At 36.2% G+C, this 18,527-nt stretch overlaps 1 protein-coding gene across 5 annotated transcripts in view; it reads right to left on the bottom strand.

Moving 5' to 3' along the window:
• TTC7B (tetratricopeptide repeat domain 7B) overlaps positions 1-18,527 on the bottom strand; it is a 124,138-nt gene that overhangs the window by 58,463 nt on the left and 47,148 nt on the right. For all 5 annotated transcript variants that reach the window (XM_066321921.1, XM_066321922.1, XM_066321923.1 and 2 more), the window contains 8 exons: positions 18,263-18,326; positions 13,558-13,695; positions 8,460-8,543; positions 7,131-7,235; positions 5,724-5,841; positions 5,475-5,532; positions 1,782-1,854; positions 360-520 (listed from right to left, as the gene is read on the bottom strand). In XM_066321921.1, coding sequence (XP_066178018.1) covers positions 360-520; positions 1,782-1,854; positions 5,475-5,532; positions 5,724-5,841; positions 7,131-7,235; positions 8,460-8,543; positions 13,558-13,695; positions 18,263-18,326 — 801 coding nt within the window. The remainder of the gene's footprint in view (positions 1-359; positions 521-1,781; positions 1,855-5,474; positions 5,533-5,723; positions 5,842-7,130; positions 7,236-8,459; positions 8,544-13,557; positions 13,696-18,262; positions 18,327-18,527) is intronic.

The following is an 18,527-nucleotide window of genomic DNA, read 5'->3' as shown; positions in this document are numbered from 1 at the left end:
TAGTAAAGTCCTGTTTATCCTTCTTGCAATATTGCATAAAAATAGAAGACACATACATACTACAAAGCATGCAACAGAGAGAATTTATCTTCACAGATGGTGTAGGAAAAAACAAAGTAAGATCAAACTGTATAGTTATACCTTCTCTTCCAAAAGAAATCCTTTTTCACTTTTAAAAAAGCCTTTAATAAGCAGATTTGCAATAAATGGGAGGGGGTAGGGGGGGTGGGAAGAAGACTGCTGCGAAAAAAAAAATAGACCCATCTTCAAATCCATCCCATCTTGAAATGAATGAGATGAGAATCCAGGAAAAATAAACATGAGATAAAGCGTAGAAAGGAAATATGACATTCACTCACATAAAATTTTCTGGATATTCACTCAAGGCCATATCAATGATATTCAAAGCATCATGATAGTGTTTCTGGGCTGATAGCAAGAGTGCAAGGAGATGAAGAGAGTTGGCATCATCTCCTTGTAGTTGCAGAGCCTGACGAACATAACCCAAAGCTTCTGGTATCTGATTTAAGAAAATTAAAAAAAGGCAAAAAAAGAAAGCACCACTATTAGAAGTATTGCCTTTTACTTGATTGACATCCATAAAATTTTCAAAATGCTCACCCAGGTAACATATAGAATTCTGTACACTCCTGTAAGACACTACTCAGAAGTTTAAAGTGGACCTGATGCTCTACAGTGAACACTGAAAATTAAATAATATATCTAACACTGGAAAGTACAATACATGTTTTTATAAAACAGTTACTTTCGGTCCCTTAAAATATTCTCTTTCCAGTCCTGGCCGTATTTCTATATGATTTTGAAAGTATTTTAATTGCAATGCTTAACTGAAATGTACAGTTAAGACATCTACAATTTATGTAGAATTTCATTGTATCCTCAGCTGCCCGTGTTTTTCCTCAAAGCAAGTACAGTAAGTGTCAAAACCAAGACATTTAATTAACCAACACAATTATTTTGGAATTCAGAATGTACAGGGTCATAACCTGCTTCTCAAAAATATTTTGTGCTAGTAAATTGACAATCCATTCCACTCAAACGTGACATAGTCCAAGTTCTGTGCTACTCATTAGCAATGAAAAGTAATCATTAGAGAATGTAAACAACTGTGCTCAGGGCTATTTTGTGAAAAAAACATGACATAGGAAGAGGCTTACCATGACATATAGAAAGCAGTTCCACATTACCCGAATTCATGTGATGTATGGTAGAATGCCTTAAACATAACAGCTGTACAAGCTGGACTAAGCTCTGATCTCTTTTAGAGCAATAAAATATTTTCCAGTTTTCCTAAACACATTTTGTAATTGCGTCCACAATAATCAAGCCTCACACAGGAATTCAGGAAGAGCACAGGTATTAGCAGGTACTCAAGATTTAATCACTGTAAAAATCGTTAAAGACTAGATTCAAGAGCTCCACTCTCTAGGACTTGAGCAGATATTACACATAATAGGTAAAAATACCTTAAAAACTGACTTTTTTCTCTCTGTCTAGCAACATAAATAATGAAGTAAGTGGAATTACTTCTGTCTTATTTCTGATCCTAGAGCTGGAAATATTGGCAGAACTCTGGAGAAGTGCGTAAGACTGAAGGTGTTTGGAGGGAGTATTCCAGGTTTTTTTTAATATATACGAGTATGTGCACAAGGAAAAAAACCCTGGATTTTACTGAAGAAATCTTCATATTTATTCATCAGCAGATACAAATTCTAATTTCAGATGACAGTATGATGCTGCACTTTAAAAACACAACTAACCTGTCTGGATATGGCAAGCTGCAGTGCCAAGTAAAATGCTGCCAAATGATCCGTTGGAGACAAACTGTGAGCCCTTAAAAATAAAGAAACAAAATTAAAAGTGAATTTTCCCCCTGTTCAGTTTAGACATACCCCTAAATGCATATATATTAATTTATTCATATTCAGATCTCTTCACAACGTGTACATTCATATTTTGATATAAGTGGTGTTCATTTCAGCAACTTGTCTTATGCTTCTCAATCATCTTTGATTTAAAGGAAGCACCTTGGGACATGAAATATCATTTCTAATAGAAAATAATTATGTCATTTCTGCTTAAATCTTAAAATATATATCTTTAATAAAAAATTATTCTTCAAATAAATTATACTCCTAAACAATCCTTATATGCCATTACTTAGAATATTTATAAGAAAAAAATCACAAAATGAAGTTTTCTTACAGGAAAAAACATTCAAACATGAATTCCCCAGAACATCATGCCTTTAAAGAGATTAATTATATCAATTTCTTTCCACTTTTTTTAAAAAATGTTTGTTCTCTTCTTTTTAATATTTTTGTCAAATGTACACTCTGAATCTTAGTCATTTTATCATCCTACAGAAATTCTTGTAGTACACTCTACTTTCCCCCTGTAACACAATCTTTCTGCTGCAGGATAAAAGCTTTTTAGCAGGAGGATGCTTAAGCATAAGGACAAAAAAAATTATGGCTGTACCCCACAATGATGTGTAGTAAGTACTGAGCAGGAGCCTGGAACTATTTTTTTATTTACATTTTTTGCATTCTTTCAATGGAGTCTCATTTAGAACTATAATGTGCAATAATCATCTTTGGAACATCTAGAGAGTTGCTTCCATTGGGAGGAAGCATCAAAATTGACCTTTAAACCACTAAAACCACAGAGAACCTTCTGCTTCTGAGCAGTGCATTTCTGTCTTCTCAAGTCCAAACAGCTGCACAAGTCCATTAGCTCAGTAACTACGCCCAACATGCTTCAAAGAAGTTTTAAGTTATTAAGAGACAGCTCCATATTTTGTTAACTTCACCTGTAAATTGGAGACTAGATGAATAAGCAAAGTCTAACAGGATCCAGTCCTTTTCTAAATTTAAATTCACAAATTAAGCAATACTAAACAAGAACAAGAGATTTTTACTTAGGGAGTGCTTCTTCAGTCACCCAAGCTTCAGATAGTGAAAGAATAAAGCTGTTAGTATCTATCTAGCAGTATCTATCTACCATTTGATGAGTTTTGTAAAACATCAGTTTACACCAAGCACAGGAAAGGCACTGAAAGTCTTCTGAAATAAAAACAAAAAAAAAAGAAAAAAAAGAAAAAAAAAAAAACAAACAAACAAACAAAAAAAACCAAAAACCACCACCACCACACAAAAACCCCCCAAAACAAACAACAACAACAACAAAACCCCACAAAACAAAACAAAACAAAACTAAACAAAAAAAGAAAAAAAAACCTCTGTGTGAAGAGAGGAACAACCACCTTCTTGAATGGCCATGATCACAAATTGGTAAACCTTGAAATCTGGCTCAGGCAAGGCTTCAATATTTTTTCAGGACCTCTATTTCATCAGGAATTTGCCCTCTAGATAGGTGATTTTAAAAATCCACAAAAAATCATTAAAAAAAAAGTGGCATGCCAAAATACGGAGTCCAGTACAGGCTGTTTGCTTTATAAACCGGTAGAAGACAGAGAATCTAAGTTCCATCTCCTGGAAAACTTCTACTTTCAGATGTGCTAAGAGAAAGCAGGCATGACTGGTATGCTGGGTGAAAGACAACACAACACACAACCAAGCAACAATATTTGAACAGAGACTGAGAAAGAGTAATTTCACAGTGATATGAAGCTGAATATTGATGTGACCTGGCAATGTGCTTTTACCGGCCAGAAAGCCAACCATGTGTTGGGCGGCATCAAAACAAGTCTGACCACAGATCAAGGGAGGTGATTGTCCCCTTCTACTCCACACTCATGTGACCCTGACTGGAGTACTGTGTCCAGGTGTGAGGTCCCCAGCATAGAGAGGATGTGGACCTGTTGGAGTAAGTCCAGAGGAGGGCCACAGAAATGACCAGAGGGCTAAAGCACCTCTCCTTTAGAGACAAGCTGAGAGAGTTTGGATTCTTCAGCCTGGAGAACAGAAGGCTCAGAAGATGTTACAGCACCTTCCAGTACCTAAAAGGGCCCTACAGGAAAGATGGCGAGTTCTATAAAGATATGTATGGATAGGAAAAGGGGTAGTGTCTTCAAACTGGAACAGAGTAGGTTTAGATTAGAAATTAGGAAGAAATTCTTCACTATGAGGGTGGTGAGGCACTGGAACACATCCAGAGAAGTTGTGAATGTCCCATCCCTGGCAGTGTTCAAGGCCAGGCTGAAGGGGGCTTTGAGCCATCCAAAAAGTTCACTCTCAGAATTTTGAGAATCACTATTCTGAACTGGAGAACAGGTTCAGCAGACACTGAACTGGAATGGGTTAGCTTCACACTATGGTCCATTTCATCCCTTGCTGTTTCAAAGAGCCCTCAAATGAAAACAATTCACTGTTAGGGTCTCAAAAGTAGTGAATGCACAGAATTGGCGAAAAATGGTTAGCATACTATTTTTGAAACAGTGATAATTACGTCAGTAGTGGTAAGAGAGATGTGTGAGGAACTGAGGTATAAACCAGGAGGTAGAAAGTTCCATTTCAACATGAGAAAATGCTGAAGTAGTAAAAATCTTAATTAAAACCAGTAAGGAACAGAAGAGCGAAGATATGCTAAAACATATTTACATGCAGAGGAATTGCTAGGACAAGACAGAAAAAAAAAAAAGGAACAACACATACCAGCCTGACTCTAAAGTTACCTGCAAAACACTTTTTCAACACTATCCCTTCAGATACAAAATCATCACTAAAAAGCCAAGACTTCTTTTCCCATTAATGCACAAGTCTGTTTCCCTACATTTAGGTTTATGTCACCAAAGAAGGGTTTTCAAGGGTATATAAATATAAAAGACATATTTAGATGTTGCAGCACTTTTTCCAGCTTTGTCATCAAGATTTGTTTCTTCTATAATTTGGGTAGAAATGTTCACATTCACCTGTTTATTGTTATTCCATTTGCAGAATCTATGAGTATGAACTACTGTCATCCCTAATGGCACAACTTCCAAATAATGCACTTAGAAGATGACATTTGCACTGTCATTGCCTACACGGTTACATTTCCAGACAGAATTTTTATTTTCTCCTAGCTTACTACCTCAAAACCTGCACTTCACCCCTCAGCCCCAGTAGCATGGCCTCAACTATTGCTCTACTTCTACAGAGATAATTGCAAAGGGCCTCCTATACAATCTGATCAGTGGACAGCTCTTAGAGACACTATCTCATTGAACCACAACTTGAAACCTTGAAATAGAGTATTGAGCAAATGTTTTACACTAGAAAGCAACACAAATGTCTTTAAATAAAGGGGAATCCTTGGAAATCAATTTAAGTAATACTGGCAGAAAATGATGGAAATAAATGCTAAAGAAATACATTCTGTTCTCATGACAGGAGACTCCCAGAGGTGAAGCTGTCATTACACAATCTTTTCCAAGTCTCTCTTTTTAGCACATAATAAAAGCTTTGAACTACATATAGCAGAAGAAAATGGAAAGATCAACACCCACTCACCTCTGAAATGCAAGAAGAGCCTTTCTCTGCAAGACCTCTTGCATCCCTCGCAAAGATGCTAAAAAGGATATATTTAATCAGTGATGCGAATGATGATGAGATTTCATTCCACACACTAATTGAAGAAGCTTTAATACATTGACTGAAAAAATGGTTGTACACAGAAGCTTTAATGTCTACCATTCTGCCAGGTATCCTTTTTTAGGCAGCATGCGAATTTCTAAATGTGAATGTTTATTCCTATCTTACCATCAGTAGCCTGCAGACTGTAAGTCAATCCCAGTGCCAAATAGCCTTTTGCTTTGAACTCTGATGTTTTGTCCCCGAGATCAACAACTGCTTCGGCAAATCTTTCAGCTTCTTCCAACTGAAAATATTACAAAACATCCATGTAAGTCTAAAACTAGCTAAATCTTACATTATAATGGTAAGAATGCTCAGAATGCTCAGAATGTATATTATGCACACTGAACCTGTTAAAATCTCAGCCATGACTGCTTTGAAGGACTATTTCATTTTTCATTAGAACTAGTTTTCTTGCTAAATATGAAATAAAAGCCGGAGATTTTAAGCCTATTCCTATGATTGAGAGAAATTTGGCACAAAGCGCACTTACTGCACTTTTGCCTTTTTTCTTCTTTTTTTCTTTTTAGTAGAAAAGGCATTTCTGGTCCATATATGCCATCTACCATTTTTGCACTTTATAAATAGAGTTCTTGATCCATAAACCATTTATTTAGGATAGTTAATCACAAGAACTATGGCTCTAACCCTGTAAAAAAAACCAGTAAATCCATGCAGAAGTCTGCTTCAAATACTGTATGGCTGAATAGATGCAAACTCATAAACAGAGAAATACGTAAAAATCAAGGTGTAACTGTCATGCTACCACATTATTTAACAATCTAGAAAGGAAAAAAGCCCCTTTGAATCCATTCTAGTAACTGTAAACGCTAACTACAGTAAGCTACTCCATACAGACTCAATCCATAGGGAACAATTTACAGAACTAGGATATACCTTAATTAAGGCTGTATTTTGTCAGCCTCAACAAGTCATGTTTGTGCTACTACACCAGTTTCTCAATTTCTATATGTGATCTTTCCCTTCTCTTCTCCTTCTTTTTAAGATAAACTCATTCTTCTAAAAATTACACAAGTATCTTGGAAATGACATGATGATCTTTGATCACTTTAATGATTTTTGTACAGATACACCCATTTCAAGTTTATCTAAAATACTCAACTATCCCTACTACAAATTCATAAACCACAGCTGCCTGCAAACATGGTACCACCAGAAGAGTCCTTGATCATAAGAGCTTTGCCTCATTATCTTCCAGAAAGTTGTTTTCCTCTTGCAGAAAATAACAGACATCTAGGTTGCATTTATGATCTGTCTTCCAATGTTTCAATTTCCATATATTTTAAGCTATGTCTTAGACCAATATCAGAACATGCTACCCTGATAAACATAACCACTGTCAAGTATTTCAAATTAGCCATTCAAACAGAGATATACATGTGCCTATACATATCTGTGCTGCGTTTTTAGATATGCTCAAGTACGTGCAGTCACTGTGCAAAAGTATTTGCTACATCTCTAAATCAAGATTTTAGTACAGCTCTTGCTGAGAAGACAGAGGGCAAAGCTTACCCAGTGCAGAGATCCCATGCAGAGCTTTGCAGCAAGGAGTGGAATAGTTGCATCATCTGGTTTCAAACGTATACATTCCTTCAAGACTTTAACAGCTCGAGCAGACTGTTTAAAACATTTTTCATTTAAATTACTAAAAACATAAATATGTTTTACAGACAGAAGATTCCTATTTCCACAATTTACTTTATTTTTCCTTTGTGAAGGAGACATTACTACACATTCTGTTGACAATTGGTTAAGGTTCCTCAAGCCAGTGAAAGACAAGGCTTCAGGCACTGCTATTGTTATTTAACTCCTAAGAACTTCCATTAAGCACCCCCAGAGCAAGAATGTAATCTTGCATCTTGTAAGAATGTAATTCCAATGGTACGCAATTAAGAAAAGAGTTTTGAGATGCATTTAAAACTTTGCTAAGCCTGTAAACTCACAGCATTTGAGGCAGGCAAATCAAAGAGAAGGAATGGGAGAGAGTTTTCCAAACAAGCAGTGTTTTGGTGTTCTTTGGGAGTTAAAACAGTACACAGGAATAGGTCTGATATAAGATAGAATGGCACTGCTCCTCCTTTATTTTTAACTTATTTGCCTCCATCTAATCACAGTTTGGAAGATAACTCAAAGTAAATAGAGTTGGAAGAAGAACCAAGTCTCTTCAGAGCCCATGTGCTGCTAAAATATTTTCTAAGGAAAATACATTCCTTTCCCTCATTCTGAAAATAAGCAAAATATCCCCATTGAGAATGATATTTTAGAAAATTCGTTGTTTGCATTACATGATGAACATATTTTCTATAACATGACAGCGAAAATCAAAAAGAACTAAAAAAAGAAAATTGCATCTAAAAGCTTAAGTTCCTAGTTTACATAATTTTTTTTGAAAATCCATCAGTTGCACATGCACAGTCTCAAAGGCAGCAACATTAAAGAAGATAAAGTCAGAAATTTCCAAAGGGGAAAAAAAAAAAAAGAAGAGCACCATGAATCAGCATTAATTTGTACCTATGTATAAAATAAACTAAGTCATCAAAAGCACACTTAAACAAGTTTTACTGGATAATAGAATCTGGTATAATTCACTGCTTGTATTAAATCAGCTTATTTTAAGATTATTGGCAAGATAGTTGTTATCATCACCTAAGTTAGAAACTATTCAAATAACAACATTCTTTGTACAGCACTGGGAATAAATTCAGGAGTACAGCATACTTAGTTGATTCAAGGATTACAATTATTTTCAAAAACACTACAACTACAGATGAAAATTTCGGAAGTGAACATTTTTATCAAATGCCATCAATACAAGAATCACACGAAAATATTTAGACTTACTTTTCCTGCTGCCATCAAGGACAATGCAAACTGATACCAGAGATGGAACTCTTCAAACACGAACTTCATGGCTCTTTCTAAACACTAAATATGAGGGAGAAATTGTTATCTAAGGTCGTGTTCTTCAATTATTGAGACAATATACTAGTATTAAGATTTTTTTCATAGACTCTCATCTAACATACATGTAATAAAAAAATTAAATTATTCAAATACATGAAAATAGCTGCCAGATTCTATGGAAAAGAATATACAAGAAAATTGATTTCCCATTTACTATGTTTGTTAAATACTCCTGCTGGTATTGTATTATGTAGTCTGAAAGCAGTAATTATGAATATCAGCTTACTGAAGATACCATCTGTAAACATTTGAGGTAAGTGTTACGTGAAAAGGAAAATTGTACACATTCTCTTCCTGAGTTGCAAATACTTAATAAACAGCGGTACCACAAGCCATTACAAGTACAATTTAAAAGGAGGGGTGGTATATAAAGATTCACCTTGAAGTATTATTTCTATTTGTAAAAATTTTAACTTTACACTTCATATTCTGTTGAGATTTTAAGTGAGCTAACTGAATGCCAAAATGAAATTCATTACTAATACAATGATATTAAATAATTAAATTAATATGATATACTAATTTTGAATGTTTCATATCTGCTACTGTCAATAAGAATTACTTCATTTTGCTATGCTAATTTTAACTAAACAGGCCAGTTGTATATAGTAGAAAGGTGAAAGACTTTTCTGAAATAAACTGATTTAGGAATTAATTTTCTAGTCTGCAGAGTCCAATAACATGAAGCAGCTTTCTGCTCTGACAGGTACAGTGTATATGGTAAACCATAAAAACATGAGTTATTTTTCCCATACAAATTCAACCTTAACATTACAGAAAGCACAACCAGGTGTGCAGTGTGTTTCCACACTACACCAGAATCTGAAGCAAAGAACAGCACTGAAGACGACACAAAAGAGAAGTGCATTATCTGCTACATGTAACTAATATATGCTAGAATTAATGCTCCTACACAATGTCCATTATAAAGACTATTATATAACAGAATTTTTATTATATTATTTTGAAGCAGTTATTTTCTTTATAATTTTACATGATTTTAGAAATACTTCCTAATATTGTTGTCAAAGGTTCATCATCAGATTGCATGTGTAGTAAGTTAATTAAATGTCTGCTAAGAAAAACAAGACAATTTATTTTCCCATTGGACTTTTCATAAGTGGAAACTAAAAGAGCACAGGAAAAAAACAAGTAAGTTTTGTGTGATTGTTTCTATTATTTTAGATACTTCACAGAGACAGATACGTAAGGCTCACTGTACTGTAAAAAATGTAAAATTTCTTTTCTAGGCTTTGCTCAATTAAAAATGAATTACCATTTTCAACTGCAGAAAATGAGGTCTAAGAAACTGATACTTCAGGGGTTTATAATTTTGCAATTATAAGGGCACAAGACACAACTGTAGATTATCCTAAAAGGCTTGCGTTTCAACATACTAATAATATATCTACCATTCCTTTTGCTTAACTTAAACTCCTATTTACTTGGCCCTGCTCAGTGAGAAAAGTGACGAGTTAGGTGATGTTTCTTCTCTTCCTAAGATGACAGAAGTGGCTGTCAGCAGATGTGGGAGCAAGGGATGAATGGATGGATGTGTGTGTGACCCACACGACAACATGGACACCTCCTAAACTGGGTTCTCCTGCACAAAGCCACAACAAGGAACTTCAAAGACCTGCAGGCTCTAACAAGAAATACACAACAAGCAATAGTCACCAGGCAATCTGGAAGATAAGATAACCTTCTGGATAATGGCAACTGACTTAACTACTTGAAAACACATTTGGCACAATCCCTCTCCTGTGGAAAAGGTCACTGTTGATATTGCATTGTAAATAATCACAAATCACTGTATGAACAGGCTATGTCGAACACATACTGAATTTGGTTGTTTATCACTGTGGTCTCCTGGAAAGCACATGCCTGTAGTTAGAGAGCTGAAAGATGAAATTATGAAAATGTAGGAAAATATTTGGTCTGGAAGACATCTCTTCTAGTAGGACACTTACAGGCTCAACATCGTGCATCCTACAAAGCTTAAAATCAAACTTGATTACAACCAGAGTACTTTTGTTTAGGAAAGAACTGACAGTAAAAAGTTCCTTCATCTAGTTGAAACTACTCTAAGAAGTGGAAACCCATTATATACAAACTTGATAAAAACACCAGCCCTTTTTAGTTAAGAACGTGACTTGCCATTAGAACAGTTCAACAAGGATGAGACAGATTTTTGATCATTAAATATTCTTATATAACAACGAACTACTTCTGTAAGTAATCAGCTATATCTAAGCCAGAATGCAGCAATGAGATATTGGAACTGGTGGGTGAATACCATTTCCACAGTCAGAATAATTTCCCATTTCTGATTTAATCTACAACAGCTCCACTAGAGCAATCAAAATCAGCTCAAAGAGAATGAAGCCCTAAAAAATTAAATGCCTATTATATAACTGAACAGAATGTTTTAACACTTCTGAATATGTGTTTATAATACTTCAAATTATAAAAGTTAGATTATCAGCAGTAGGATTTGAGGGCAGATATCTTCTACTCACTAAACTGTAAGAGCTTCTTAAAGGCTATGTTTTCCACATATGCTTTGGATATCAAGGACAGGAAGAAATGAGATGTAATAATTTCCTTCTAAGATCTTGCTGTGTATCTAGAATATCTGTATGCTAAAATAAGTATTGTTTATTATACCAGGTCTTCATAAGATGACTTTTTCATATTCAGAAAGGATGGTTCCTGTACATATGACAAATACATTTTAATTATTCTGTAGTGAAAGCATTTTTCAAACATAGTGAAATAATTTTCTTTTTTTTTTCAAAAAGAACATTTCAAAAGAATATACATACAATTTTGTTGGAATATTACTACCAAGATGCTAGACTAAGAGATGCTAGATTAAAAATCCAAACCAAACAAACAACAAAAAAACCCCACCCTCTCAAAAAACCAAACCAACCAAAAACAGGACTGCCCACAAAAACCAAAAACAAAAAGCAAGAAGAAAAGACCTTAAAACAAGCCTCAGGTAGACTTCAGCTTTCAAAGCCTAAAGCCATGACTAAAAACCCGCAACTAAGCAGCTTGTGAAACATGGAGTCTCTTTTACTTTCCAGATATTTATGGTCCTGCTTTTGTCTGCAACAAAGATCACCACCAGCACAAGAAGCTCCTAAAAGTCCCTGAAAACAAAGGTCTAAGTCAAGTTAAAACATCTTGAACTACTGAGAACATTCAATTGGGCTCAAGGCACTGAAGGAATCAGCTACAGTGTGGCAAACAAGTGCTATGCTTTTCTCTGTGTGAGGGGACTATAAGTCTTTCTTTCTGCCCTTCAGGACAATGTCCTGTAACTCAAGACACTTTGCTAAGAACATGGCTAAGAGATGCCTCTAGCTTTTCTGATGAAACCAAAAACCCTCTGTGTTAAGAAAGGTAAGAAATACTACAAGCAAGAAGTTGCATCTATTGTGATATAAATATTACCAAAAAGTGGCCCAAATGAGACATTAGAGAATTCCAGGCACCTGTGATGTTCCCATAAATATAGTAGTTCTCTAACATTCTAAAAAAGACAAAAAATCCACAACAAAAACCCCCACAGCAAAACCACCATGACACAAGACAAGAAGTAAGAATCAGATTTGGTACCCAAGGCTGCTCTATCCCTGCCTAGTTTTTAGTCTACTATATAAAATTGAAAGGTTGCCAGTCACTTAGCAAAAAAAAAAGAAATGAAAGTCTTCATGGTTGTTTGTGGTGGGGTTTTTTTTTGTTTGTTCTTGTTTTTTTTCTTTTTTTTTTTTTTTTTTGTTTTTTTTTTCTTTTCTTTAATGCTTGCTGATGTCTCTTGTTTCAGAAGTTCTAGACTGAAACCTATGGATGGCCACCTCCTGCACATTTGGTGCAACCACCTAACACTACATAAAAGTGATTGTGTCTGTGTGTAGTGGCAAGTAAATGGAAATATTCCTGATTAGATTATGTTGTAGGGCTGGTCCTGTGTGAGCTTTGTACTCCTTTGTTCTGTGAAACACCTTCCATTGTACTGATTTAAACTGACCTGTTGTCCCAGCTGGCAGCTATGAAGTACTTTCAAGAAAAAGAATACACAAACTGAGAGTTTAACATCATGTGAGATGCAGAAAAACGTATGACCATCAACATATACCAGAGAGGAACTAGAGGGCTTTTTTTAAATCTTTTTCTTAATAGAAGTCCTCTTATTATGGTAGAGAGGAACCATTTCTCAGCAAATCAATTCCTGGGTATGCCTTCATATTCTTTCTGGAGACTAACAATTAATTGTGGTCAGCAACAGTCCCCCACTGCTGGGTGAGCACCGTTTGAGCAGCAGAAAGATCCGCTCTGCCCAAAGAGCTGTAGCTCTTTCACAGGTATAAAACTGTTAACAATACTTGGCAGTTTCCTCAAGAACAAAACACAACCATGCTACATAATGAAACATCAGACATTGAGGTAAGTAACACATTTCCCAAAGACCTGAAAATTGTTTTATTAACTTTATTTCCTTTTTATGAACTTCAAAACTACTACAAACTGTAAGGACTATGGATCACCTCAAGTATTAAGAAGTGTAAAAGAAAGTTTTCTTCTGCAATCCTTTTTCATTCAAGTATTTTTTCTAGAAAATTATATCTATAATTTCTATATCCAGAACATAATTTAATTTTTGCCATTCCTTCTTGCTCTCTCCATTTAATGCAGATCCATGCATATTCACCTAAAAATCATGTGAATTTCTGTGGTGTTAAACATTTACCACAACTTCCACACAACTTTTCTTGTTTGGCCACCTCAAGTCACTTGTATAAATTTAGACAGTGTAGATTTTGGAGTGGAAACTACCTCCTGTATTTATAAAGCAGTCAGAATAACAGTGTCCCATATTTGTTTCAGCCCTTTCTTACTATTACAATTAACAAGATTAACACAAAACAGCAACAGTGACACAGAGGAATATTCCCTCTCAACAAACCTCTGAAAGCATTTCATATTGGCCTCTTCTTCCCAAGGCTATTGTGAGTAAATCATAGACTACAGATGCACTTTGCAAACTGATGATACGGTCATTCTTGTGTTCAGGTATTCTGCTCAGTACAGCATCACGGTTAGCCTGAAACACACCATAAAGAAAGAAATAAGTCAATTATTATAATTTGAGCTGTACTTTCACTCAAGTAACTACCATTTTACTCAGCCTCACAGTCTGTAGTTGCTATAAGGGATACAAAGAGATCTGATAGAAAGAATTACCAGATTTATATATTAGTGGCAAGACTGATGTTTCTACATTGACCTATTTTTAATTACTTCATTCTAATTCCATAATCTAGTAATGTATTTAAAACTATTGAGGAGTTCTCAGAGAAAAAAAGAAGGTATATTTTCAATATAATGGATGTTCATCTACAAAAATTTCTTTTTATTTTTTCTGTGCAAGTAAAACATATTAAAAGGATCTTCAAATCCTCTGTTTCAGCTTTTGTACAATAAGGCAATCAACTTATTTTCTCTTCACAACATTATGACACTATCATCTAACCTGTGAATGGTAACATGCCCAGGATAACCCACAATCACCTTCAGGAGTCACTACTGAGAAGTAAAAACTGATCCTGGTTCTGGGCACAGCTTTGGAATCAAGCCATGTTTGCAGTAAGGGTTTGTACCTTCAAACCTCTTTTGGGAAAGGCACATTGCAAACCTAATTCCTTAAGTAAAGTGTTCCTTTAGGGATGGAGAAAGCTGAGCTAGAAACGGATTAAATGAATTGACCGTGTTCACAGAGAAATCATGTTCAAGAGCAAAGAACAAAATTCAGGTCTCAGAGTAGTTAGTACTTCACTGAACTACCCAGTGCCTCTCCCACTTTACCATCAAGCCTCTGAAAACACATTATCTTGCTATCCTAGCTATTTCTAGTTTTCTTTGTCTTTAATACTCCCATTGGTACATATGCTAGTATATCTGGTAGTCTGCAACCAGAATCAACTTCTCTTTCTCCTCATCCCCCTCTTTATTTATAATTTCACAGGGCATGCCCACCTTAATACATTTACTTAAAAAACACTAGATTTTAAAAGGCAACTTATTTCCCCCTCTTTCAGACACAAAAAATGACATAAAAGATAATAATTTTTTTCTCCATTTTAACAAGGTAACATTTTAAGCTCTGAACAAACTCAATACATCTTTAAAATCAGAATAATTGAATATTGAAAATTTTTCAAAGAGATACATGGACTGTAAAATGCACAGACATTTCAGGAATTATCAACTGAATAACCCACACCTCGGTTTGAAACAACCTCACACGTGCACACACACACACCCCCCTCAGACATTTTGCTTTCTTTTGATCAAGAAGTCTTTGGCTTTTACTTTTTACACTGCATAAATATTTAGTCAACTTCAAGAACTTCTTTTTAATTCCACCTCTAATCACTATTTGACTCAGCTCTTTGCAAGTTTTGAACAAGCTGTGAACTAGCACTTGTGAAACAGTGGTTGACAATGCCAAAGTACAAGGATGTTTCATAATTACAGATATCTTGTGTATTTGAACATTCATTTTCTTGACAATTATAAAACAGAAAGTACATAGGAACCTAAGTGCTCAGTATTTCAGAACTGCAATGGTCTCAGACACTCTAAGGTGACAGTGAAACTGCAATGTGTCATCTGGCCATACGTACACACTTTAAGCCTGCAACACACCTAAGCAGTGTAACTCAGTGCAGCCTCAGCAGAAGAAAGGATATTTTTCCACTGGCTAACAATCTCACAAAGCTGAGCCCAGGAGGTGGCCATCAGTGACACCAAGTCTAGCTGGAGGCCAGTAACTAGCAGTGTCCCAGATACTAGGTCTGATCCCAAGCATGATTGCTGAGTTGATATGCCAAAGGGCTGTGCTGCCATCCAGAGGGACCTCAACAGGCTGGAGGAACGAGCTGACAGGAACCTCAACAAAGCCTTCAGCACACTCCTTCACCTGAGAGGGAACAAGCCCAGGCACCATAAAAGCTGGGCACTCCCCAGCTCAAAGGCAGCTTGACAGGAACACACTTGGGGGTCCTGGTGGACAGCCAAGGTGACCAGGAGCCAGCCAGCTGCCCTAGCTGGAAAAAAGGCTATTGATAGCCCAGGCAGCATCAGCAGGAGTGTTGCCAGCAGGCTGAGAGGAGTGGTCCTTCCCCTCTGTTCAGCACTGGTGAGGCCACATCTGCAGTACTGGGTCCAGTTCTGGACTCTCTTGTACAAGAGATACGCAGCTACTGCAGAGTCCAATGAATGCTCACTAGGATATATTACACACAGAGTATCTCTTTCATGAGGAAAAGCTGAGAGAGTTGTGACTCCTCAGCCTGGAAAAGACAATTCTCAGGAGAGCCTTATCAATGTGAGAAATATCTGAAGGGAGGATACAAGGAAGAGGGAGCCAAGCTCTTTCCATGGTGTCCAGTGACACGGCTAGAGGCAATGGGCATTAACTGAAACACTGGAAGTCCCCTCTGAAAATCAGAACTTTTTTTTTTTTTTTTTTTTTTTTTTTTTTTCCCAGTGAGGGTAATGAGCAGTGGCACAGGCTGCCCAGGGAGGCTGTGGAATCCCTCTCTTTGGAGACACTCAAAAGATGTCTTGAGAGAGGTGCAGCCTGATCCAAATGGTTCTGCATGTGCAAGGGGGCCAGACAAAATGACCTCCACAAGTTCTTTCCAAGCATAATCATTCTGTGATTCTGTTACCACAACTCAGCTGACATGCTGCAACACATACATGCACTGTTTACATTAGGGTGTCAGATCATAGAACCACAGGAAGGTTGGAAGGGACCTTTTAAAGATCATCCTACCATGGGCAGGAACACTTTCCATCAGACCAGATTGCTCAAAGCCCTCCAACCTGGCCTTGATTGGGTGTTTTCTTACTAATTCACCAGACAGTGAAAGTAAGGGATTATACTACTTAAACAACACAATAGGATATCAATACACCAACTGTTACTCAGTCTTCACTAAGTGTTATTCCTTTCCCAAATACTAGTTTCAGAATCATAAATCACATACTACTTCACAACTACTGCAGCTAGAAAGTTAGCATGCTCTGAAGCTGAAATAACAGGTCTCAACTCTCAGAAAAGTGAGTTTGTAATGATGAGTATTTTTATGCTCAGTCTTCCCTTTTGCCCCCTCCAAAACTAATTTGAACAAATGACTTAGCCAAAGTAAGTCAATCATGTCAAAGATTTTATACTCCCCCGAAACAAACTCTTTTGCCTGAAATAATCAGCAATAATTACTGTAAAAAAAATTGAAAGCTTGCTAAAGGTATGATCTACAGTGACAGCATTTGATATAATAAGGCAAATCTTATTCACAAAGGAAAAGCTATAAGTAACCTGAAATGACACTTAACAAGGCAGTATTTTTAATTTGGTTTTTGGCTTCTTAATGATGATATGTAAGGAACTGCACATGCAAACACAGCAATCAGGAGTCAGATCTTGCAGAACTGGGACTGCTTTCACTTCACACCAAGACCATAGTTCACACCAGAATTCTCTACATCTTCACTACTACTCAGGCACATTACAGAGACACAGGCAGCACCTCTCTGTGGCAAGTATACACTGCAGCAAAACCCACATATGATATGTGGAAATGTTTGCTCAGCTAATTTTTCTGTACTACGAGACAGAATTTCTATATTCTGTCATGAATATTGCAAGGCAGATCAGTAAGAATGAGGAAAGCAGTTAGCACTACAACGTAAATATGTGCCACTTTAAAACAGTTAAACTGGGACAACATTTACTAAAATGTTCTGATCCTATTTAACTATAGCAAAAAGGAAATTATGCCAAAACATGTAAGCATTTGAATCACCTGTAGAATTTAAAAGACTGCATCTCACTGATGTGCAGTGAGACAGACTGCATAGTGCCTGACACTGCAGAGGTTTCACCCCTCCAGTTGAAAAAACAACAAAAGCTCCAGCATTTAATGTTATCGGAGAATATAAAACTGACGTAGTATGAGAATGTCAGTATGTGGCAGTTCATTGATGACTTGCAGAAAACAAGAAAGGCTGATAAAGGGCACAGGTAGACCATTGAAAGGAATGATTTATTGAGGAAATGGGGACATTTAAAAAAATAATCCAGTAGCAAAGACTGAATGTCAGTATCGTCAAAAATAATTTACAAATTTGGGTGACTGTAGTTTAAAGCACAACGGAAGGTACTTTTCCGGTGATGTTTATTATGCTCTTCTACTAGTTTTGATTTGGTTTTTACCACAGAAATAACTTAGATTTTGTGTCTGTCTGAATAGCAACCAACTGGTCCAACAGTGATTCATATTGGTAAGTGATGCCAAATCAAGGACCTGGTTTGTTCACCTGCCTGTGGCTGGAAGAAGGCTAGGTACAGCCACTCCAAAGCAGAAAAACTCTGTAACACTTGCAGAACTCATCTCACTGGCTCAGAGGAACAAAAATTGGAGTTTCAGAAACAACTGCCTGCTTTCCTAACAGAAAATGAAAGACAAAGCAAAGGCTTGGGGGAGAAAAAAAAAAAAGTCCTATTTTAATTAAAAACAAAGCAAAACAACAACAACAACAAAAACCACCAAGGAAAGCGCACACACACAGCAAATGCACATTCACTCTATTTTACCTACCATAGATTCACTAATAAGCAGCAACAATAAGGCTTCTTCTGTATTTTCTTGAGGACAGAAGATGCTGTTCAAAATGAGAATTTAATTATTTAAGCAGAACACTTTAATTTCATGAGCAGTTCACACATATATATTAAAAGCACAGTAAAAGCTGGAAAATGTCCAAAAAAGAAAACAGAAAGTAACTTGCATAGAAAAACCAATTGGTTAAAATGTATTTCTTTGCAATGCTCTGAATTTGCATTTCAGAAAAGTTGGCTGAACA

This window comes from Sylvia atricapilla, chromosome 6 (assembly GCF_009819655.1).
Source record: "Sylvia atricapilla isolate bSylAtr1 chromosome 6, bSylAtr1.pri, whole genome shotgun sequence".
NCBI lineage: Eukaryota > Metazoa > Chordata > Aves > Passeriformes > Sylviidae > Sylvia > Sylvia atricapilla.
This window is presented reverse-complemented; position numbering and strand designations above follow the sequence as displayed.